A 26,616-nucleotide genomic window follows, 5' to 3' on the forward strand; every position below is an offset into this window, starting at 1 on the left:
AAGAAATATAGAACAAACAAACCGAACCACCAAACGGACTCACAACGTGACCAAAATTAATATACTTGTCTCGCTAATCGAAAGCAGACCACTAAAATGCATTAAAATAAACTTTGACAAACACAAACTAATGAAAGAATCTACACTGCGACTGATGAGAAACCACACTCGGGTTTCGAAACGCAAGTGTCAAAGGGCGACTCTATCAACTTTTGTAACAACACAGGTCCGGCTGCGTCTCGCCATAAGCTTTCCCCACACAAACAAAACATTACCGTACACACTAATCCAAACTTCTCTACAAATATCCATAGCGAAACAAACATTTCATTAACACAAACAATCGGATAAGAATGTAGGAACACATTTTCGAAACGAATCAAACACAAACTCGACACAAAACATTTAGGATAGTTAGGTGGGGAGCCTGTTTCACATTTTTTACATCTCGCTATACTGTCTATGATTCAAAAAATTAAGTCATCTGCCACTTTTTCTGTATACGCGGTTTGGCAAAACTCATCTCTTCAATCGAAAGTCGGGCGATTTCATGGTTCTTTGGGGCACTTAAGTGTACGTCGAGCTTAAGGAATGTAGTTACATTCGCGATGTTTTATTCGAAAATTATTTATTTCTTCAAGGGCAAATGCACATAATTTATGCTGTTGGAAATACTGGCCGCTCATAAACAAGACAATAAACTCAATATATGTGCATCTTTACTTATATTGTCAAAGTACCACCGACACCCACAAAAAACCAAATGGTTCAGTCCAGGTATTTGCAACTCTGCCATCCGACTGGTCAACAGGAAATCAACCATAGGTGTCTTTTGGCACGCGTATACGCCAGTCACCTAGGCGACGGTAATCTGTACCACTTATCACCATCGGGAAGGTACTCCTCCCCATATACCACTGGCGATCCCACCCTCAAGGCACTGCGTCATTCGACCAAGCATTGTTATTGTAATTTCCTGCATAAAATTAACAGCGAGGTCAACCGGTCAAAATGTCTTGGCATTTTCTGGCATATTTATGGGTCACTACTGTACATGCGAAAGAAGCGGTGGTCGTACTTGTAGGCTGCATGTCCGGCTTCCAAGCATTTGCCGTAGCGTTGCTGGGTATCTGCTTTAGGTTGTCTGTAGGTGATCTCAGCAGAAAATGCACCGATTTTAACCAAAGTTGATAACGAGGTGTTTGGCTTTTAGATGTACACAGATCGGTCCCGATTCAGAATATTTGTGAGCTTGCCGTCCAACCTCCATCGATCAGGCGGGATATATCTGTTTTGAGCTTACACCTCAAACTAGTCAGCGTAGCGGCAACAGTGTTATTATCGAGTGATAATGGTAGATCTTTTTTTCGTTAATCTCAACCAATCTTCATGTAACTCTCTCCCAAATGGGTTTCGTCCCCAAATTTCTACCCACTCACCACGTATTGAAAATCCATGTAAGTAACAGAATTGTCCAATCAGCATCATCATCTATAATATGCTAAAGACTTCTAATCCGTTGTAAACCCTCCAAACTGCAATAGTGATAACTTCTGAAATGACTGCTGTAACTTCCTCACCTCCTAACCATTGAGTACTTTCTCTTGGTATATTATCCGACTGCTGCAGAAAGGCGTAGAACTTTCACTTCGTGTAACTTGCTTTGTCTCTGGTGGGAATGTCTATTTGCAGAGTATACGCCCAAAATTGTATCCCCCAAAACATCGTCAAAGAAAGGACAGATTTAATTTCTAAAGAAGCTGAGACTGTGTCGACAACCATTGCTGTTATGAAATACTGTTGTTGCAGGTGATTTACATGTAAATTATGTTCTCAAAACAACTTGGACATAATTTCTAACGCGAAATCACAACAATCGTGTGATGGCTGAACAAGAGTGTTACATAATTTTTGCCATCAATTTCAACTCGTTGACGTTTGGAGGCATTTTCATCCTTGGCTAATGAAATACTTCAACGTGGTTATGACTAAGGAGGTCTAAAATGTGCCACTGTTGACACACAGATTAAAGCTTTAAAGGTATACTGTCATCTGTTCCGATTTTGCCACAGTTACCATGGAAAGAGAACATCTAACCAATCACAGATTTAAAGCAGGTGGCCGCTTTTTAAAAACAGCGCCCTCATATGGGTATTTTGAGTACCAAGGAACGCCCCTTTAGCCATATATGGGCATATTTACATTAAAGGTGACTGTATACCTTTAAGTGCTGTATGGGTCAAAAGACGTTTGACAGTTTCCTCCTTGACTTTTGTTTAGATTAGTCGATGTAAACTGTTCATGAGTTCAATAAAACAAAAGATAAAAAGAAGAGGTAGTCTGTCAAGCCTCAGAAAAAACAAGGACGATAATAGTAATTTTACCACTAAATTCCATCATAGAAGTACCGAGTTAGAGACTTACGAGTGCAAGAATTGTGGGAAGATGCGCCAATATAAACTCTGCCGTTAAGAATGGCTTGCCAGCATTCAGCTGAGCTGATTACATGATCATGTCAGGTGACTGTACTCATTAATATGCGATCACAATTCCGACTGAAATGGCGGCCTATACCCATGTACCCAGCCAAAACCTGACTCTATTTTCGTAAGCAGCGTAGCCAGCGATAGAAATAGTATATGACAGGGGAGCAGAAACCAAACTTGACGCTTTTCCCATGATTCAAAATACATCAAGTTGATGAAGCCCTAAATTGCAACTTCCGCCGCTATTTTTGTCCGTTCTTGTAATGGTGAAAATGCCTTTTCGGGATAAAGAGACCCAGCAGCTAGCATATATGAGGAGGTTAGCCTTGGTGAACTTCCTCTTAATGGAAAGTACACCATTTTTGTACGCGTAATGGATTACCTGACCTAAACACTGTAGCCAGAAGTTCCAATTACGGGCATATGAAATAGAATAACTATTGACGAAAAAAGCAATAAGAACATTCTCGAACTTCAAAAAGGTGAAATTTGTAACAAATTCCAAGAGTCAGACTCCTTGAAATGTTTAACATTTATTTCCAACTTTTTCATCGGACAGGCTTTCAAGTACTGCAATAATGTCAGGTCTAGTGGTTCTTCTTCTCCTTTTACAAGTGACTTCGCTGAGCTGTTTAGAAGATGCGCCTACGGGACACCATCAGCCCCTCGGAGGACACAGACCCCCCGATGTGCACATTGATGACACGGACACGCCCCCTGACCCCCGCACATTCTGGGAAAAGTATGTTAAACCAGGAAAACCTCTCATCGTCAGAGAAGCCCTGAAGCACAGCCCAGCATTCAATTTGTGGACCACAGAATACCTCAAAGAAAACTACGGCGACCTGGAAGTAAGGCTTGAAGGGAAGTTAGATAAGGAGTACGGAATAAAGATCCCCATAGGAGCCAAGGGAATGGGAAGAGACACCATCGGCAATTTCATTGACACTTATCAACACACAAACAAGTACATAGTATCTCAGCTTCCTGAGCCCATGTACAAAGAAGTCAAAGCACTACCAAGCATGCAGTGTGGAACTTTGAAAAAGAGTATGGTAGAAATTGACCTGTGGATGAGTTCCGGAAACAGCCGGAGCGTCTTGCACAAGGATGCGTTTAACACGTGGAACTGTCTGCTCAGCGGGACAAAAAACTGGAAGATGGTGGAAAACAAATACGAAAAGCTAATTTATAAAGCTTGGGAGTCGGAGAGACAAATCGGTGGCTACTCGACAATCAACGCCACCAAGGTAGACCTTTTGAATCAACCGATGGTCCGCTACGTGAGATGGGCAAACCTGACCATTAATGCAGGAGACTGTCTCTTCTTACCAGCAAGTAAGTTTTAACACATAATTTCAGATATTTGTAGAAATATATTAATAATCAGAGAAGGAAAAATCGTAAACTGTTTGAGCTCCAAAGTAAATCTTTGTTGCCTTTATAGAATTTCTGTAGCTCGCATTTGGTGTATTTATATAATATACAAAAGAGAAGTTATCTTACAAGGTGAATCAGTCTCATTTGCATCCGATTTGCATGTCTGTCTGTCTGTCTGTCTGTCTGTCTGTCTGTCTGTCTGTCTGTCTGTATGTATGTATGTATGTATGTATGTATGTATGTATGTATGTATGTATGTATGTATGTATGTATGTATGTATGTATGTATGTATGTAATTGTGTATGTATGTATGTTAGTCTGTCCACATGAAAAACTCCTAACCCGCAGCACCTACCGTCAAAGTATTTAGTGTAAAGGTGCGCCAAGGGATGGAGATGTGAATTTGTTCAAATGCACATATCAGAGTCAAAAATATGCAAATGATGGGGAAGAGTTGAACATCCAAAAATTGATACAGCAGTTGTTCTGAAAAAAATGTTTACTTTCCCTTGCGGGGTTTCTGAGTTAATGGTTGTATGTTGAAATCTCTCCATGTGTCTTGTGTATGGGCAAAATGTAATGATTGGTTGCATGTTATGTATTTCAGTCTATGTCATCTATTATTTATGAACATTCTAGAAAGTTTTCTTTGTCAACACATAAAGAGCCTTGCGGATTGATTGTCTCAGAAATTATCAGATAAGTAGAAAGAAGACAAGAACTAATCAAATTGATATAACATATTCACCCTGAGTGCCAGTATATTTTAACTTTTTTATCTTTACATCCAGCTGTTTGTTTTACCTTTATCATTCTCAATGGGCCACGGCAAACGGGGGGGGGGGGAATGGGTTGATCGGGCAATGTCATCATCACTCTGACAGTGTGTGTATGTCAGTCTGTCTATATGTCCATCCATCCGCCAGTCTTTCTGAAGGCTACGTTTGTGAACCTCATAACTGAATAATTTCCGCATTAAATGTGGCCAGCTTCGAAATGTGGCATGCTTATATGGTTATCTATTATAGAATGGAATGTTGTAAATGTTTATTTAATAATAAGAAAAAAAAAGATGATTTTGTTCATAATCTGTAATAAGTCTATTTATAAGAGAGTAATTTCTTTGTTGTTTGGTACATTTGTTGGGAGGGACAATGTGTACCATACTTTAGTTGTATGTAATTTTTATTTTTCTCCCGATTTTTGGTCAACAGTCTTATGTTCCGGAATCACATGTCAAATACCCGGTATCAAATTTGGATTTTAAGTTCTTAAAAATCATCCGAATGCCATATATCAAAATATTGATGAAATTTGGATAAGTGAACATGAGCAAACAAGAAGACAGAAGTTTGTTACTGTTAATATTTAACCTGTGCAGCTGACACGCTGTTTAACAAAAAAAGTAACATGGTAATATCTATATGTTCTGATTATATGAAAATTTTGGGTACAGATCTAGTAATTTAGGCCAATTTTGCCTGTTTTATTAAAAAAAATGCGAAATATTATTGTATTAAAGTCCGTGGTCCTATTGCAAAAAAAAAGAAGATTGCTGCACATTCTACCTCTGTATTTGTAGGAGATAATACTCAACTGTAAATTAGTATTTGTGAAAAATGAAGTCTGTACTAATGAGCAACAAAAGTGTAAACTTGATGAAAATCTCAATAAAAATTGGTAAGATTGTCTTTGAAAGACAGCCAACATACCGCTTTGTACAAAGAGTGTTGCATTGAAGTCACCATGAGTGAGTCTAAAAGAAGTTGTGGTATACAGATCTTGTAAACAGCCATCTTTCCATTCACAAGATGCAGGCTCATGTACATATTTCTGGTTTGGTGCTTTTAGATTTAATTTGAAGGACTTTAAAACACATGTACATATCTGGTGGCACACGCTCCCTGGTAGATGAAGGTATGTGTTTGGAAGTTTCCCCATTTGTCCATGATATGGCGATGCTTATGTAACTGCCTTGCAGTTTGGGACATACAATTATCATGGAGTTGTGACAGCATCGTTTAAAATGGAAGTTCTAAAGAATGCCGATTACTACATGTTACCTTAGTCTTCAATTTTGCACCCATAGACCTTAGAGATACCAAATACTGTCTTTATTAATTCTATGCGGTATGGCAGATTGTATTACTAATTATGATGTACAAGGTTGCATGGTTTTGTGTAAGTGTGTTTGATCAACAGTTGAAACATTTGCCAACCAGCTCATACTTCAATGGACGGTATGCAAATGCACTTGACATTAAAACCACAAGCTAAGGTCTGTAGAAGCTATAAAATATCGTGTATATACTCAATCTGCCACATGCCACATATAAGCAAATGTGAGCAAAGTGTCATTTACGCTATTTTTCTGATTTCCACATAATTTTTATAAAAATAGTAGCCAATGAAATTTTATGTCCGTTCGCTCCAAAATTTTTGGCGGGAAAAATTACAGCACTCTCAGGGTTATTAATGCGATGAGCATTACTCCAAACACGGTGCTTCTTTGGAAAAACCTAGTACTGAATCTTATTTCTAACACAGCTAACCTTTTGAATGGGTATCATTTTGTGTTAGACAGAGAGACTGTCTTGCATGAAAATAATGCTTCACATCATAAATATAGACAATTTGAATGTGAAGATTGCTCATGTAGATATTTAAACCAGGCCAGAACACTATCAGTAAGCAATCCTACTTATTTCCACTGTGTATGGCTAAACTAGAGATGACTTTATCATACAGCAACTGAAAATGCTGCAGAATTCAAACTCTGAAATACAGCATATATAATCTCTGTGATTCATTTTGCAGTTTATTTTGGGACAAAGTATCTGTATATATTAAATGATTGAATTAACGACATACATTTCCATTATTGTGTTGATGAAATAAGAAAAAAAAAAGGGTTTCCTATTCCTCTCGCTAAAGTACTGAGATGTAGATTAGCCTTATTCAACTCACTTTATTGTGAAAATAATATGCTTTGGTTAGTGTTGACGATAGAATTTTAGGATAGCTGTGTGCCACATGTCCACAACTTGGGTAATAGAACAGTGACATTTTTCCCCTTCCGATCTGTACATAAACAAAGATGTACCATTAGAATGATAAAAGAAGTTTGTGAATGTCAGGCAGTTGCAAGTAACAGTGAAAAGGCAATAATAAGAGGTCATTAACGTTTCAATTTCGACGAGAGTAGCACTAACGGCATTATGAAATGTGCGTTCATGATGTCAATTTTGTATTCTGCAATTGACGTAGATCACAGAATATAAATAATATTAATCATTTCTGTGTATTTTCTGTTAAGATCATATGTATCAGCTATTTTTCCTTACGTACTACCTCATCACCTGAAATACACATTGTTTGAGTCACAGGTATATTTTGATTAAATCACGTGCTTAGAGGCCATTGCTTTATTGTAGTATACATGTTTTAAATTACCATGGATTATTTTGACCGCTTAACCAACTCATAAAGTAAACACACTTTTTGACTTTAAAAAAAATATTGGAGAATTGAGAAGAAACCTTTGTACTGTATCTAAAATTACAGAAACGACAGATGTACAAAGGTACGAACGTAATGTGTATATGCGCGTTATAAATTCAATAACCGATCTTAACTATTGGTGCAGGTAATCATAAGTCACATGTGCGCATGCTAAACTTTAAACGCTGACCTTCAGGATTGGCACAGGTTTACGTCGGTGAAATAATAAAGAGGTGATCAGATCATGTTTCACTACTTCTTAGTCCACAGTATTATTCACAAAGAGACTTTCACCAAAAAGTACCACTTTGAGTATGCCATGGACTCAGAAAGTTGATTCAGAAAGTTGACTCAGAAAGATTATTGATAGTTGACTCAGAAAGATTATTGAAATTTAAACCCATCCAAATTTTAAAAAGTCACAAAATAATCAGTCATGACATTGTAAAAATGGCATGTAAAGTGATTGATGAATATTACCTGAACAATGGTATGTTAGACCGCAAAAATCCTTGAAAATTTCTGAAGAAAGTTAATGATGGCCATTGCATTTCGACTCAAGTGACTTTCAGTCTAGGGCCCCAGGGGTAGCCTTATAATAATTGGCTAGCTGTATAATTTGTCATATTTGTTTTCAAATCTGCATTCTCTCTGTCCATGGCATATTACCTGCTCAACTTACTTATATCTGTGCTTTGGCAAATGAGGACTAATGTAATATTGTAGGGCTTTGGCGTACCATGCCAATGATAAAGGGATTTTGGATGCCAGCGCTAATAACAAAATGGTTTGGCGTACCAGGGCTACTGATAATGCATAGCTTTGGCATACCGTACCAGGCTGATAACACAGAGGCTGGTTGTGACTAGGGTTAAGACTATGCTAAGTTTACATGAACATGCAGATCAAACTATTTTTTGTCAACAAGTCAGCCTAACCCTAGGGGTCCAGTTGTTACAAACAGATATTGTTTGCCCCCCCTTAAAGACTCTATAGTTTTCATAATAAAGGTTTGGCTCAACGTGCTTCAGGTACATCCTATTTTCCAAAAGTTACATTTAATTGGATATGCAATCTATTCATTGCCCTCAATTGCTAGCTCATTTTCGAAGCATCAAAATTAATGCATCATCAGTGGTAGTTTTGAACTTTCAAACGTACTGTATCAGGCAACCTTTCCCGTGTATTCGCTGTTTTACAGCTGCCTGGTCATCAAGCACACAAACACCAGTGTCTATCCTGCCAGGCGATATCACTTTCTCATATCTACCAAGTCAGGAAATAGTGGTATTATTGAGCAAGTGCCTATTACAAAACAAATATGTTCTGCAGTGGAAAACTAATTATTGAAATGTCTGTGTTAATCAATTCTACTTTACTAGAAAAAAGTCTTTATATTATACATGTAAACTGTATTCCTTACTCCCGGTACATGCATTTAATGTGTATGTTAACATTTGAATAATGTCCTCACAGGTTACTATCACCAGGTGAACTCCGTTGGTGATCCGAACATAGCTGTCGCCATGCTTTTCTCAAGGCTCTTTGAGTTTGACGACACAGGCTGTGATGAAGCCGAGCTGAAATATACTCCCTTGAATGAGATGGAGATTACTTGGAATTGGTTGGGACATGGTAATATGACAATGGGACACACGGATCACACTGGTCTCAGGTATGTAATAGAGTGAAAGATCCGACACTCGAGGGCGCTCACTACAAGTAAGAGGGAGAGTGTAAAAACTGCCCTCGAGCAACGGATCTTTCAGTGTTGGTATATAAGTGACAAACCTTTTTACAACTAGGCATCTTCTCAATATTTGAGACTAACTGTCAATACAGAAGGTTACAATGGTGTGTGTGTGTCCCCTGTCCATCACAGCCAAGTCTGACGCCACAACTCTGTATTAATAGTTTGTACAAGGTGTGCAGTCACCACAGTTGCTGCTTATCCTGCCAAGTTCAACTGACATTATCAGGTCAGGTTGCTTAAAGCCATCGAGGTAGAACATATCCCATGCACAAATTCAGTTAGCATAATGTGAACATTTGAAAGCCCCTCAAAATACAAGTACTGTGCAGATGATTTACTGTCTATACCCTCTTTATTGTAAAATGCCAAAAAGGTGACATTTCATGTTTGTTTTGACTCAAAGGTGATTTTGACTGACTTGGCAGATGGGAAAAATGTTTATTTTGATTCAAATGTGATTTGACTGACTTAGCAGATGGAAAATTGACAGACCTGTCTGAACAAGGGTTTTAAACACATGGCATTGGTCAAAAGTTGATATCTTTGCCCCTTGATCATTGATGTGGTGCATGATGACAAATATGGCACACTGTATACAGCAACATATGTCATTGTTGACTGTTATGTACAGGTGAATGCTACTTCGGGCTAGAATTCCTAGTCTATAATAATATTAGATATGAATTATTTACATGCTGTGATGACGAGCTGAATACCATAAAAATTATTGAATATCCATCAAAATTACAGTAATATGAATATGTAACCAATTCTTTCAAGGAGAACAATAGGTTATGACATCGGTTTTGGTAATATTGTTGCTATTCAAAGTACCATTGCTTGATCTGGCCCTTGTGCATATTGTAATGATTCACTTGTAAACGTGGCTGTGTATATTTCTAGGATGCCAAAGTATTTTAATGAGTGACTTGAACTTTGGTACAATACGAATATTAGTGGAAGGACAGGGCTTAATTGTCGACAGTAACAAAACATATCATGGCTACATTGTGGCTATTTAAAAGCAAAGTATCTTAAGTATTTCGATATGCCTTATAGGGCAGTGGAAATTAAACCTTCCAAAACAAACAAAACACATTGCGTTGAAGAAGCAAGATGATTATTAGCTCTCTTCCTACTGTCGTGTGCAGTGTATATACATGCAATGGTATGCGACAATCCCAATTTAGAACAACTGCAAAGTAATCAATCTCCCTCCAGATACTGTATTGAAATGTTTGTTTTTTTAAAAAAACTGTTAGCAGTCAAGTACCCTGTTCACACAGACAGAGTTATTTTGCCGTTACAGCAACGAAACTCTAACGTCGGTGTTATAACAGGAATCTGAACGCCAGGGTCGGCCCATCATCATCCAAATTTTGTCCCGATAGAGAGGGGGGTCTAGGGCAAACACAAAGTCAGAGTCGGCCTAGATCCCCATGTTTGGACGCATTATACCTGCCCCAGCCCCAGATGATTGCCAAGTTTGATCAACTAGTTTACTTTTAAATAGTGTTTCCAATCCGGTCCTTATCATATCATGTTTTCAGAACGTTATTTTTCCGCCAATTGTTGGTACACAAACTAGGCAGGGTCACCCAAATCACAACTTGCTTATACAACTGAGCGTTAACAACGTTAACGAGCTAACAATGTCGTTAAAAACGCCAAGTACTTACTATTTCCCGCCGCCGATGTTTCCAATGCAAGCATGTATGCTTACTAAAGATATTGTGAAGTTGTCGCGGATGGTTAAAATTTTCGGTGGTGGTCACAGTAACCGTTCTTGTGCGTCAAACGCATACGAAAAGCATGAACAGTACAAACATCGTGATGTTATCCAAGCCGGCCATTTGAACTTGAAAAGTCGGAAGTCACATATAGATACAGGTTTGGTGTATTTTTGTTACCATTGTGTCTGAATGTAAACTAAGTTTAATCCGTGATCAAAAGCTATGTCGTTTGGAACTTCCTGCAACCTAATTCAGCAACTTACTGTGGTCAGGGGAAGTTCACTGTAATTTCGTCACTGTATTTTGTCACTTCCGAAGTTTCATTCAAGGGTGAGGTTTGAGGGAGGGGGAGGTAGTTCAATCACAATGAGCTTCTTTTAGTCCCTCATGGAATTCTGCGGGAAAACTTTACTGGAACAAAGAACAAAAATACAAAAAATAAAATCTTTCTCCACTAAATAGTTTGTAGGGTTCTTTTACCATTGCTGTATCAGTAATACCGAGGGCTTGCAGTTTTATGACCATGTTAATTGACAACAGAACTTAGGCTTCTGAGCTTACATGTGAGCATTTGGTAACAATTTACTCAAAAAGTATCCTGCATGTAAATGCTGACATTAGGTTATAATTAACTCAATATCCTGGCATACTAGCATTTGGTTACAGTTTACTCAAAAAGTATCCTACGTCTTCTTTTTGCAGATTTAACTTACTTAGGACTGTGAGGCATTATGGGAAATTCAAACTCAAAGACATGCTGAGGGAAATGACGCTATTCGATCCAGCAGTAAAGGCTGATAAAGGAATTAAGGTAAAGATCAGTAGTCATCGGAACTTAACCAAATGTAATTATTTTATTCAGGGTTTCAGATCTACAATAACATTGGTTGCATAAATTAAGAGAGTACCTGTGGCAGCAGTACATTTCAATCAGCAACTCAAAGGCTATCATTGCAGTGTTTCACCTGAGGCCTTATGACTGGTAAAGCGACATCTCTTCGTCACAAATGCTACTCTCCTGTCTCTTAGAGACAACTATTGCGATAGCAAATGTGTCCTTAAAAACAGATTGGGTAGACTGGAGAGCACTGGGCCTATACTGTGGTACAGTACAATTCAACACTGTCCTGGGGGGCTATGTTTTTATTTGTTCATTTAGAAAAGTACTCTCAGGTAAGCTCCTTTTCATACTACAGGGGAGCCAGGCCCTGTGTTGTTCAGGCATACCTAGAGATTTGTCATAAACAGGAGTGGTGTGATCCGATTTCATGATGAACTCATTTATTCATGCTGGATGAATTGGTATTTAAAACAACGGCACTGGTCTACACAAACTTCAATAAATGTGTGCATTATTACATCATACCAGTTTATTGATAGCACATATACTGTGTGATAATACAATACTGCGATCTGACTGGTCGAGATGTGAAAGTAACCGTGCTATGTTCGCGATATTTAGATATTAATACTTATTATTTTTTCTTCGTTCGGCGAAGGAAAATACGAGTGACTAATGACCGTGTAACCACGAGTCAAAGACCCGTGGTGACACGAAAAAAAAAATTGGGAATAATATTCTTATCATATGACAAACCAAGAATTCGTTGTTTTTTTTTGCAAAATAAAAAATAGTTTTCCATAACAAGTTCCGCGTTTAAACTTCTGAACTACTTTTAGAATAAAATCAATGCGCCATGGGCGAGTTATCAATCATTTCTGGTTGTCGGTCGCGCGCGGGGAACACGGCACTTACTTTTGTGTACGGAGCAAATGACAGATTACCTCAGACACGACATAACTTCAGCGACGTTATACACGATTTCACAGAAAGCATAGGCCCAGAAATTTAATTCAGATAAAGTTACGGTATTTTTTGAGAACAAAAGTCGACTGAATTCAACAGCGCGAAAATTTTGTAATGTTCCGCCGACAAAAAGCAGTACCCTGGTTGCCACTTCGAGATCTTGGTTTTCCTGAAAATTATTCATGTAATTCCTTCGTATTCTTCGAGTGTTACATTCATGTGTTTTTGTCGATCGGAATATTATTGTTGAAGTCTATAGAAATATTATTTTTAATTACACGACTTTTTGAGGCTCAGCGTACGGCTGGCCTTGCAGTGGACACCGTATGAAAAAGTACTCTGTGCGTCGAAAGTTCAGGCGGCGTTTGGGTATTAGTAAAAACACCAACATAGAAGGACTCAAAAATTCCTGAGTCGATGTATTTTGTTAGACCAAAAATGACTGATTTTTAACAAATTTTTACATTAGACGAATTTTGATCTCAGGAGCTTGTAGTACAAGTTAATAATTTTGATCAACATCATTTATAGTTGTGAAAAATGACCAGTGACCAGTGACCTCATTAATTTCACGTGTTAACACACGTGAACTAATGTTGCAGCGGTGTCTGTCTGTCTTCGTACCTGTGTGAATATGCGTCTGTCTGTCTGTCTATCTGTTGAAGCAATATCTTATAACAACTGCCGAAAGTCAAATCTTGTACATAGATTCGGTTTGCAAATTTTAAAAACTGAATAGATTTCGATGGGTGTTGCTTACATTTTTAAGCGACTTTGCTTAATTAAGGATTGTAGAAAAACTACGAGCTCTTTTGGTTGTGTACAATGCACTTTTCCTTTCTTTAATTGATTATTGTTGCACTGTTTGGGGCAATACTTCGAAGTCAAATCTTCACCGTATTTACAAACTCCAGAAGAGGGCTGGAAGAGTAATTTTAGGAGTTGATATCAGTGTTCCCTCACGAACTATCTTTTTAACTTTGCACTGGTTGCCGATTGACCTTCGTATTATCTATTTCACCGCATTATTGACATTCAAATCATTGAATGGCCTTGCACCCTCTTATTTGAGTGACGTTTTTCATCGAATTTCATCAAACACCCGTAATGCCAGTCATGGAAATTTGTGTGTTCCAAAATTTAAGACTACCACAGGTCAAAAGTCTTTCTCTTTCGTGCTCAAGTACTTGGAATACAATTCCCCCTGCGATTAGAAATACCTCAACTTTAGCCACTTTCAAAGTAAAGTTGCGAGATTATCTTATGACGAAGTTTACAAATGAGGGTTCAGATTTAGATTAATTTATTTCTTTTGTTGCAATGAAGATGTTACTCATCCTTTTTTGAACACTTGCTGTATTTACATGTACATTGTATTTGCTATCTATACGCATGTACTTTTTTTCGAGCTCACAGAGGGCTCTGATGTAAATTACAATTTGTTTTGTAACTCAGATTACCCTCTTTAAATAAAGTCTAATAATAATAATAATAATAATAATAATAATAATAATAATAATAACGGATATGCATTGACAACCGATGCATATAATGAGAGGAGAATTTTTACAAATATTGATCACACAAGGCTATATCAGCAGTGAGAGATACTGGGTGATGACATTTTAGCTCATTGCTAACTTGCATATTTAGTGAATTGCCCTAACTAGGGACATATATCTATATTGACATAATCAAAGTTAACGAAATGTTCTATGTACATTAAAGATACTATGATTTGATATTTTTGAAAGTCATTTAGCATTTTAAACTCCAGCTTATTATAAATTTGCATATTTAACGAACTTTACTAATTAGGGATGCATGTCTGGAGTGACTTTATAAAAGTTAATGAAACTTGGTATGTACTTCGAAATAATTTAATAAGATATTATTGAAAGTCATTTGGCATTTTTACTTCAGATAATTACTTATTTCCATATTGTAAAGAATTGTCCTTATTAGGGATATACATGACATCTTAAACGGCTTGATCAAAGTTGATGAAACTTGATATATATTGAAGATAGCATGATGTAACAGTTTTGATAGTTATTTGGTATGATTATACAGCTACTACTAATTTGTATAATAATGAACTTTTCTAATTGAAAATATATATCGGGATTGTCCTGATCGAAAGTGTCGAAACATGCTATGTTCATTGAAGATGCTACGATAAAAATGTTACTGAAAGTCGCTTACCATTTTTGCATAAGCCAGTCACTAACTTGCATATTGAACTAACTTTCCAAGTTACGAACATACGACTGGAAGGACACTTCTGAAGATTATTAAACTTGATATGTATATTGATGAGATAACTATATTGTATCTGTGAAAGATATTTTTCATTAGTATTTCAGCTTATTACATATTTGTATACTGAATGACCTTTGATATTATTTGTTGTGGAATTGTTCATGATTTTAATCATAGTAATTTGAATGAAGTTGCAAACGTATGGCAAAAGTTTCAATTTACGGACAACTGCAATATATATATACTGCAACACGTGGTAAGCATTTTTCAATTCACATCTGGTCCTTCCACGTAATGTTTCATTATTTGTTAAAATTGACAGTGGTTTGACATTTTAGATGTCAAACATAAAGGCTTTTTGACTGAAGAGGATGTAGAGGAACTGGACATTGGCACTTTGAGGAAATTTATCCTCACCGTTGAAGAAGTTGACCCGTCCAACGTTGATGGTCTGGCTGAGTATTATTTTATCCCTGAGGGACACATAGAGTAAGTAATATATTTACATAGTCACATGTCTGTTCTGCTACTTGAAAGTTTTCCAAGGCTTATTTATACACTAAACAATTATAATTTTTATTACCATGCTGGTTGAACCACAAAGAACAATATACAAATGTCCTGTTAGAAAAGCTTATTGCCTAAGTGTTCTAAGGGGACAACTAACGGTAACTTTTACGATTATTTTCACCATTTATTTTTTTAATTGTCTACTACATTATTTTCCATTTCTCCCTAAGATGCCATTCACCTCGTCAACTCGGCCTGTACTTGTGAGAACTGCATTTTCATCATTGATTAGTGAATTCGGTCCAAACGCTGACAAAAGCAGTGCATTTTACACATGTAGACGCTGTCTTGACAAGTTAAATCGCAGGTGTTTTACTGTAACCATTTAATTGATGTACAAAAAATGGTGTATGTAATTAGAATGTCGCTACATTTATGTGAAAACTTTTGAAATGCTGGCATATGTTCAGATTTAAGGCTGTGTGAATTTTAAAACATGCTAAAGCATAGATCAATCAGTTCTAACTTTTGATGTACTTGCTGATACTTTTCTTGTTCTATAACCTAATATCTGTGAAAACGACATTTCTCAACTTTTTAACCAAACTTGTAAAATTATAACGTTATGTGCCGTCCAGTTCTATTCTTAAGAGCTACCAGGAGTATATTTTTGTGTGAAGTAGAAATTCCAACAAACATCAACATTGAATAATATTTTACCCTGCAGTGTCGCCATGCTGTGCTTCAACATACTGCAGAAAAAGGGACTAGATTATATTTATTCTATGGAAACAATTATGTTATAAAAGTTACAACTGTTTTCGATTTGAAGTAACTTGAAATTCAATGTTACTTGCAATATAGTTCTACTAACACAATCCAGCGATCACAGCTTTATTTATTATAGACAGCAATAGCCTCCCGAAAAATTAGCTCTTTCACCAGAGCGATATCTTGTAATCTTGAAAGGTGAGGTGGCCCTCTACATTGTGAAATGGGGGCGAAAGGTTGAAATATCTCGGCACTTTGAAGTATGCTACACTTGCAAAATGCATAAACTGTAAGTTTGAAGTTTCTGTGTGCTTTGCTATAGATTGTTGGTTAATGCATTGATGAGAGAGACTGATACTGTACAGGAAAGGAATTTATTGACAATTACATGGAGAAAGTGGGCGGCAGTGACATCAAAGGAAAAGAGGTAAGTTTTCAGTATGTTATTTTATAATAGTTGTCCTCAAGGTAGTCCTATTCGTGCCAAATTGACGGTTGCTTCCAAGCGTCATCCCCTCCCACCCGCCCAAGAAACATTCAATATCTGCAAATGTAGTCCAGAAGAAGTAAATTTTTGATATTCAAGAAGAGAAGTGTTGAAAATATACGCAGGCTTTACTACCAAAGAAGAGTCGGTGACCATTTCCCACTGTGCAAAGGGTCTGCTCATGTGTCTCCACCGAAAAGGGAAAATCGACGCTTCGTTGATCACTGCGTCTCACGTGACCAGACGCAGCACGTAGTAAGACGCAGATACAGGCAAACCGCCATTTTGAAATGTGCTGGTTTTTGGTCTCCCGGAAGTTGTTAATTGCGCATATCCGCACATAGTGCATCCTTTTCAGTCGGGTGGTTTTTAGTCTAGTCTAGTAGCTGCCAATATTTCAATACTTGTAAGTATAGTTATTAAATCCTCTGTTAAATTCTAGCCAGGTTCGCATCATGAAACTCTTATAATTTTAGCATTGCTTCCAAGTAAAATTGAACAGCCAATTACAGCGCTCCATGATTCAACCAATCAGATTTCGTAGTTCGATACATGGCCGTTTCCCATTACCTGTCTCTTTGTGCTTGTCACTGAAGCGGGGACCACGCAAAATATAATCGACCCAAGGTAGTAACTATGTTTTCAACTGAAAGAATTCTTTCAGTGGAAATAAATAAATAAATAAATAAATAAATAAATAAATTTACCGCAAAAATCGATGGTTACCATGACAGGAAGCACTTACCGATTAAATTCTGTTATATTGTTAATGTTTTGACAGTAAGTTCGAAATAAAAAATTAAACTTAAAAACTCGTTGACATTTAAAGTCAAATTTTTGAAAAATTGTTTTCGACAATTTTCATAGACAGGATTACCCACTACAATCGTACTTATATTTTTCATTTCTTTCGGTAACTCTTCGTCGAAAAGAACCTAAAAGTCATGTAGCTAAACGGTTCACTTGGGTTTTTGTGGGACTTAAAATTCATGATTAATTTAGGCATGACGAATGGTAAAATCAAGCCATTGGAATACATTCGAGATGCAGGAATAGATACAGATGAATTTAGACCATAAAGTCGTTTCGGCCCAAGTCGCTACGACATATCAATTTCCGGCCGCAAGTCATTTCGGCACCGTGACCCAAGACGTTTCGGCATCCCTCTTTCAATTTGTTGTTTTGTTTTGTTCTGTTTTGTTTTGGTTTTTGGGGGCTCAAACTAATCAGTCATTGACTGACTAGTCATATTCGTAAGCTTGACCTTTGCCTTCTTACCTTTACTTTAACGTGCATTTTGATTTTTGTGTGACTTTTTTCCGTGCCGTTTCTCGAATGGATCCACCTTCAAGCTTTTGTCTTATCAGCTGTTAGTGCTATCGATAAAATTGTGTCACGGAATTGAAAACGATGTGAAGATTTTTTCTTACGGTTTTTTTACCATGTTCCCTGTAAGACAGAGCATGCGAATGTTGACACTATACTTTTTAGAGCTTTACTTTGTAACAACTTTAATCTTAGGCTTTGTATGCAGTTCCTCGAGGTAGCCTGTGATAAATAGATCATAGTTCCCAAGCGATATAATCATGATAGTGCTGGTTTACACACAGCATGGATCTATTTTTGTACATCCATGCTCACAGTGGCAAGAAAATTCAGATCATGCAATTGCAGATTCCTTCGCGAAACATGAGGGTGTCAAAAAGGCGAGAACTACATGTACGTACACATTAGCACCAGATACACCTCTATGCTCTATTGTATTTCACGTTCAGAACAGGCGTGATCGGCGTTTGCGAAAAAACGCTTTGCGTAGTTCATGAAGTTGTTTGTTTAGGGACTGTCGTTGTACATATGATTGTCAAATTGATTAGCGACATTTCCACTAGAACATGTATTCTTGGCTGCTATTCTCTTCATTCAAGGATAGTTTCGGGGGATAACTCACTTCACTCATGAAAACATGGTCCCTCGTTCGAAACGTCAGTCATACCGGCTTACAGTCACTCACAACTTTTTATCCAGTTCATCCTGTAAAACATCGGAACATCGTTCCGTCTCAACTTACTGAAACCATGGACGTACAGAAATCTATTTTTGTACATCCATGCTGAAACCACAGTATTTAGTGGTTCATTGACCCGCAAAAACAGGAACAACTGTTTTCAAAAGTTTGCGTAATTTGCCTGTTTGTTTTCTATAACCCGACCCTAACTTACACTAAACCTTTTTTTCGCATTTCAAAAAGTACTAGTGAACTTTCTTAATTTCATAGTTTTTTTTGTGCGTCCCCTATTGACTTGCCAGCGTTTTTGAATGCAAGTTCCGGGAAACTTATTTTAGGCTAAAATCAAAAGTAGCACGCGCTCACCTAAGGACCACAGTAGGTAACGACATCGTCCCATTACTGAGCAACGTCCAGCCAGAATTATTGCTTGTTCGACCCTGATCATTCTGACCGCCAAGCTGTTTGTGTAAGCAATCAATCCATGGCTAATTACAAATCAGATCAGAATGGGTTGAAATGATCGAAAGTTAAGTAGTTATGAGTTAAAGAAGGCGCTTGGAGATAATGCGTGCTGGTAGACATCAATGAAAGCCACTCTGCCTTACCTCGGTTTGGCTACTGCTCAATACTTGAAGTGAGAGTTAACAGGTTCTTGAACGTTCTAGTACCTAGAATTAGAATTGCCTTAAAACGTGTGTTAACATCAAGAAAAGGATTGAAATTAGAATTCCCCTTGTTGGAAGTGGCTAAAAGGGATAATCAATGTGGCCGGCAAAGCTATAGAGGTTGAATAACTCCTGTCGAAATGGTCAGGTTGTCCAAGTGAAGCTGGCTACCGTCAGCCTTTAGTTACTGGGAAGACTACGTATTTACTTGGAGACATTCTGTGCTAAAATTGACCGAGGCTGCTCCGCTATTAATGTTCCTTTATATATGATTGGGCATACTACCAGAACTAAAAGAATATGATCAAAGTAAGGTACGTAACCGAAGCGATTCATACTTCCTGTATGTTACGCGAGCGCGTTGCTTACGTATTGACAACGGGCAGTGGTGACAATGGCCCCGTTTGTCGAATGACGCCACACGCTAGCAACTCCGACATAGTTGAATAACCCTGCTCGAAACCAATACAGCATATTTTCTCTCTAGCTTCAGCTCCGTAAACCACAAAAGTGTATGTTAAAGACAACGTAGTTTATAATGTAAATACTATAAATAGTTGAAAATTGCAATAAAATAATCCCACTGAAACGTGCATTAGGATGTATTTGTAGATTCGACGTACACGGCCTGTAATAGCTTAAGTGACGGGACAGGAAGCGGATAAGGCGCATTTACGTTAGCTTATAAAATCGTACACGCCCGATTTCATGCAGTGCTTGTTTCTTCACTTGTTTGTAACATAAAATATCACAGGACTGCTTGATAGTGATCACTTGCCAGTGGTGACTGATTAAGGTGGGACGCGTCTCGAGAACAGACATTCGAACTCTCAAACTTTTGCATTTCTTGTCTGCTCCACCACTTGTGGGGGCTCATTCAAGGTCTTAGTGTAAGAAAAACATTCTTCTTAGTTTTTTGTTTAAAAAACATTATTGTTGTTTTTTTCAAAAACAACAATGATGTTTCTCCATAGCGTAATTAAAACAGGGGTTGAGGGCATTTTGAGTTTCAAATATGGGTAAATTTTTGGTAATTGGTTTCTGTAGTTTCAAAATTTTCATGATAAGCTTCGAAATTTATTTTTAACTTTCAAAGAGAATGATTGAAAGTTTTTTTGGAAAGTTTGAAGAAAAGTTTATGTCTTTTACTTTTGTTGAGGCGCATATTACCTTGACATTGGTTTGTCTTTCAAGTTTCTTTCATGCACTTGTTCAAATATTCCCTAAGTAAAGACAGATACGCCATTTTCATATTGAGGACAGTTAAAAAGATAAAAAAAAAACTAATTTCCAAAAGATAGGGAACCTTAAAGTTGCAATGAGGGATAGAATTGTCAATTTCGTCATGTAAAACTACAGCATTGCAAATTGCCATAATGCGTTCACGCGTACCTCTTTGATGAAGCTCTTGCACCTCCCAGCACAAAAACACGTTCATTTTGATGTACTTTGGCTGCCTGGAAATGTTTTATATAAACACACTTCCCAAATAATACCGTTGGCATTTTCCTGTTGAAGAACGCAAATGAAATGGGTACGGATTTTTTTAGAAAGTTAAATCACCGTAATATAAAAGTCGATTGTGAAACATATCATATGCCCACAAGATTTCATATAGCCAGGTATTTAATACGACAAATTCATAGGTGTTGAACATGAAAAATTTAAAAAGGTAATTGACAAAAAAAATAATGAAAAGTAAATAAAAGATAAAGCAGAAAAGCGCGATCTAAGAACTAAACATCAAAAGTTGGCAAAATGGAGAGAAAACCTCAAAACATAAAATTAACACATATCAAGAAGTCCAGATTAACTTAAACGAAACAAAAGTTTTCAGAAATCAAAAGACAACTCACTCCATAGTTATGATGCAACACGATTAGATACTTTATCCTTTTTAAAGTGATTTTTATCATTGCATTGATAATTTCTCAAATCGTTCTTCCTGTGCAGATATTTGACAATATCAGCGAAGGCAAGGACCACTTTACCGCCGATGACGTCAAAAGAAACCTAGACTTCGCCCTCAAGAACTGGAATGTCTGGGGAGATAAAGAAAAGGTGGACCCTGAAACTGATATGGCACTCAGTGAACAAAGAGAACAGGTGATATTCTTCAACGATGTCTTGCAAAGGCAGCTTTTAGAGAAACAGAAAGAATTTGTCCAGGAACTGATTAGAGGAGGTGGCGAAATCGCAGAGCTGCTTCAGGGGTATAAACAGTCAGGAAATTGGGAAGGCATAAGAGATGAATTGTAGAACTTTGTTTGGTGTACCCTTCTTTGAATAATTTGGTGATTTGTAATGACGTCAGAGTTCTATCATTTAAATGCAAAAATTAACATTTTTCACATTTTTTAATATGTTAAGACTCTTTTAGAAACTACTCTTGAAAGAATTGTAAAAATGGTAGCTGGATACAGTCAATGATCTGAAAGAAGCTATTATCAAGGAAAACCTTAGTTGCCTACGCGGCAATAGTTGAAAACAGGAAGATTAAATGCAAGATATTAGATTGAATGATAAAATGCGGCATGAGAAAAACTCATCTCCAAAAGGGGACCTAAGGTATAAAACTATGATGATAACATTTTAGTATGAACTCACGTGTGATGAGTATTATGCCACTATTTGTGTCGGTGTAAGTGTTATGTAGTTAAAATTCATATTAACTTTACAATGATTTATCATAAATGTCTTCAGATAAATGGGAATAGAAAAAGGGAAACTAGTAGTTGTGTTTTAGATGATATGTTTGTATTTTGAAATTATCATCTTTGAAAAATTCATAAATGACAGGCCATTTCATTAAAGTTGACGCAGGGGAGCCGACTGTGAATAAAAGTAAGATTTAAATTTGGCAAGTGGGAATAGTTTATGTGTTTAAAGGATGAAATATTAAATGCAACATTTGTTTGAATAAGAAATGTTATTAGAAAAATCATTAGAAAAATGGATTTGTTTTATCGGTAAAGTTCTATATAAATACCTCTGAAATGTAGTAAAACATTTTTGTGGTTTGTCCTTGGTCTATTATTTTACTTGTATTTTTAAATAAAATATTTGCAATATCAGCCCATGAATTTCCCTGTGTACAGGTCCAACTTTACCATAGAAAACGATGGATTTGGGTCAAACTATGGTGGTGAAAGGGTTAAAATACTGCCTTTTATAGGTAAGGGCCATATAAAAAACTGTACCAACTAATTAGCATATCGGACGTCGGAGAAAGCACTTGTGCGAACGTCGTAGGAAACACTTATTGCAACAATTTACTCTAATTATAAATAAATGGCTGTCAATTAAACTGCAGTTGCTAACTAACCGTAGGTAAACAGTGACACTTAACGTGTCAAGAAATACAAGCGCAGAAGAATAATTGTTTTGGCGTGAGCCAGCTCAAATTATAGAAAACCGCAAAGACTAATCGTTTTGGCGTGTGCCGGCTAATCGGCTAACAAAAAACAGGAAACCGCAAAACCGCAAAAAGTGCTAAATGTAAATAGCAATGGAATAGTTTCTATAAAAATCTCTAGACATGTGTATCAACATGGGGAATAAGATTTTGACCTGTAGCACAATAGAATAGCCAGTTTTATTTTAAAAGGCGATAGTCATATCAAACTATTGACATGCAACAAAAATGATTAATCTTTCCACCTTTCAGCTTGGTGAAAAACACATTTATTGATTCGCCAAAGGCCTGTGGATTCGCTAATTTTTGCATGAGTGCGACATGGACATAGAAACAAGTTCGACTCACCCTCTCGATTGTTGAATACAACTCACTGTTTCAGAGAATACGCCATGATGACAGTTCTCGAATCAAAAACTGTAGAAGTGCTCGAATACAAATGTCTTCTCATTAAATTACATCATTGTTATACAAGAGTTAGCAATCCAATGTCTGTCACCGTGTTTTTGTTTTCAAAGTTTGGAGAAGGGCGGCATTACCATCTGAATGATTGAACGAAGTGAAATACGAAATCCCATTGCAAATTATTTATTTATTTTGACCCATAGCACAATGGAATAGCCAATATTATTGTAGAGTCATATCAAACTATTGACATGCGACATAAATGATTAATTATTCTATAATACAGGCAACTCATTAATGTGAATTAATCTGTTTTATTGCATTTTGATGCAGTGAAAAGCAAAATTCCATCGCATATTATCTGGCAATATGTACCGTAGAAATGCTGTAAACGCTCCAGGTACGTGAGTTGTACTCCACAAAATGGCAACAGGCGGCATGAACTTTCTGAAAGGATTTCCTAAACGTCCTACTTCTTACCTCAGAGACTCACATCTGTTGTCCTGAAAAATATTCTCGGCAGCAATGCCAGTTTCTGTCAACATGTACATCATTTGAAAGCTAAACGACACGCACGAGACAAACGGTTCTACACGTTCACGCGCACTTACACTCCATTGCGAATGCTCATATTGGCATATTGGAAATCCTGTGTATCCTAAGTGTGTACCTGTTCAGTATAAATTACAAGTAACTGACATTACACTTTTGTCCTTCTTACACCTCGATTTCAGCCTTGATCTCTGTTGGTCACGTACAGTACGGATGTTGCTTTGCGCGTTCTAGAATTCTGCAGGTAAAAAATAACGTCATTGTGTATGTCAATCCGCGACGGGTAGCGGCCATCGTATTTCTGAAAAACTGACAAAAATGGCGATGAATTTTTGATATCGCTCACATTTTTATCTCCTAAACAATGTTGAATATTATGTAAACTACATATTTAGCATTCCATAAGGTATATGATAAAACCTTTACGGCCCTGATACGGCCTTTGCGGCCCTTGGTCGTAAGGCGTACGGGCCCTCGCACGCTCGGGCCATTCCGCCGTACGACCTCGGGCCGCAAAAGCCGTATCAGGGCCGTAAAGATTAGTATATGAATATTTATAAGGCTAGTGACGTCAAAAGAAACACATATCAAACGGGGCGAAGAGAATATATACTAGCTGGTAGACCTATACGCGCTTATTTTTATTTTTCATTTTTCATTTTATTTGGCTATGGTACTTTTCATTTTTTGATTAACAGATGTGTGGAGTTCTATAAAGTACCCGGATCAGCCAGAAATCCGACCGGTCGCTTACAGTTTATTCCAGACCATGGGATTCGCATCACGTCAATACCGGCTGGTATCGCTTAAACTGCTCAGTGTCACTTTCCCGACAAGAATTACAACTTGACTCCATGATATCCCCTCTCTCCGTACAGTATTATGCATAATTCTGCGCTGCACATACGACAATTAGAAGTCATACCTATTGACAAAAATTTAAATAAAAAACACTTCTTTTTCAGAATTCCTACAGCTTCAATGAAGTGTTATTAGATTTTTATATAATACTTATAGCCCTTAAACTTGTATTATAATATAAGTATTATATAATGCTACCATGCGCCAATCTGATTGGACGAGAGCTGCGTTCCACCGATGCTAAAATACTGTTTTAGCACTGATAGCAGTGCTAAAACGGGCCCCTAAACCAGCATCTTCGAAAATTGTCCGGTCGGTGCATTTGAACGTAAACCATAGCCCTCGAGAAAGACCGAAACAGTCCACTTTGTTTCAAAGACCGAAGACCGAATTTTGATACAAAGATAAAGTATGGGTCTGTAACTCACCTCTTGGTGTAAATAAGTTGGGATCGATGATGAAAGACATCTCTGAAGCAGCACGTTTGGGGTGTGATGCACACAAATATTAGGCGACAGCGCACCGTGCAGTTTGCTTGATATTGCGGGAATCGAGACGCTATATATCCTACCGCTCTTTAAAATGAAGATAGTATTCGTTCGTACATAAATAAATTGACACTTCCTCACAGTAACAGTGTGTCAGATATTCTTTACCAAAGTTTGGGCTATAACAGATCGGGATGTCCTAACGATGTAGACCAAGAAGTTCAAAATAACAATGGGATGACACCTGGCGACTGCGACGATATTTGACATCAGCGTCCAGCTCTCCCTGCATCGGGCAACACACTCAGAATCTGCACAACTGTTCATCACAGTTTCAGTCATCGCAAGTCTGGATTATTTTAGAACTGCTTGTTTTCTGGTACAATTAATGTCCAAATTATCCATCAAAAATAGATCCTGTAACAAGTGTAACTTCACTGTGCCACCACTGAATGTCGCGACGGTGGGTATGCGGTACAGAATGAGACAAATCTATTTTAAGTATGCCAAAAAGGCCAGGACTATTGTTCTTATGTAACTTTACGAAAAAAATTGTTACTTTTTTCTTTTGATTTGAACTCTTGACCCATTTTCTGTGTGAGTGCAGCAGGTATTTTTTGACAAGTATCGTTCGTGTTGCATGCGAATAAAATGCTATGTCGATATGGACATAAGGGGTGGACCATTTGATATCCTGGGGGGGGGGGGGCTTGGAAGATTGGGGGGAAAAAAAAGATGCCAGGTGGAGTTGCTCGGAAAAAAAATCTGGCTTTAAGTGGCTGATGGAAAAAAATTATGGACCATTGCGACTCGGAAAAAAAAAATCTTGGCATTGTTCGATGCACACTGCAGCATCAATAAAAATCAAGCAGTAGCTCTGGAGTTTTATAAAGCATAAACCATTTCAAGCTTGAGGAACAATAACTGAATATGAACAATTGTACAGTATACATGACCTTCTGATTAGAGGAAGTATGCTGAAATTGAAATTGCTCACCAGTGTTTTCCAGAAATGTGTAAATCTGAATGTAAGGATTTTGTCAAAATACCACAAGAAGAGAGACAGCCTGCAAACATTTTACTATTATCGTTTGCGTATAGAAAACTCATAACAATGAAAAATGCGTAGAGACTCAATCCAATGCGTAATATTATTACACATTGGATCGACTCTCTACACATTTTTTCATTGTTATGAGTTTTCTATATACGCATGTTTTATTCGTAAATGCGAATACTGTTATAGTGAATTATCCTACCAATGTTTTTCTTAACAAAAGCGAATGTGTTTTGATTAGAATTGAATGAGTTTGATGGTTTGGGGAAACTACTATGTGGTAATGAAGAATGGGAAATGGGCAATGAAATGAGCAGACAGCAGGTGATTTAAGATTAAATGTTACATCTTCACTGCAAATAAAACCATAAGTGTGTCATAAATAATACAAACAAAACAAAATCATGTTTGTTTGTTTTGTTGTATGTGAGCCACGTCTAAGACACACAACAAAGTACTGTTTCAGTCAGTAAA

The 26,616-nt window shown here is 37.2% G+C and overlaps 1 protein-coding gene across 1 annotated transcript; it reads left to right on the forward strand.

Annotated features, from left to right (window-relative positions):
* Positions 1–2,983: 2,983 nt before the first annotated feature.
* Positions 2,984–22,325, forward strand: LOC139136650 (bifunctional peptidase and arginyl-hydroxylase JMJD5-like). The gene is made up of 6 exons (XM_070704428.1): positions 2,984–3,824; positions 8,845–9,043; positions 11,557–11,665; positions 15,246–15,412; positions 16,527–16,631; positions 21,318–22,325. Exons 1-6 carry the CDS (start codon positions 3,065–3,067, stop codon positions 21,379–21,381), a joined length of 1,404 nt encoding a protein of 467 aa, XP_070560529.1. The 5' UTR covers positions 2,984–3,064; the 3' UTR covers positions 21,382–22,325.
* The last annotated feature ends 4,291 nt before the right edge of the window (positions 22,326–26,616 follow it).

The sequence above is a fragment of the Ptychodera flava genome, chromosome 7, assembly GCF_041260155.1.
Source record: "Ptychodera flava strain L36383 chromosome 7, AS_Pfla_20210202, whole genome shotgun sequence".
Taxonomy (NCBI): domain Eukaryota; kingdom Metazoa; phylum Hemichordata; class Enteropneusta; family Ptychoderidae; genus Ptychodera; species Ptychodera flava.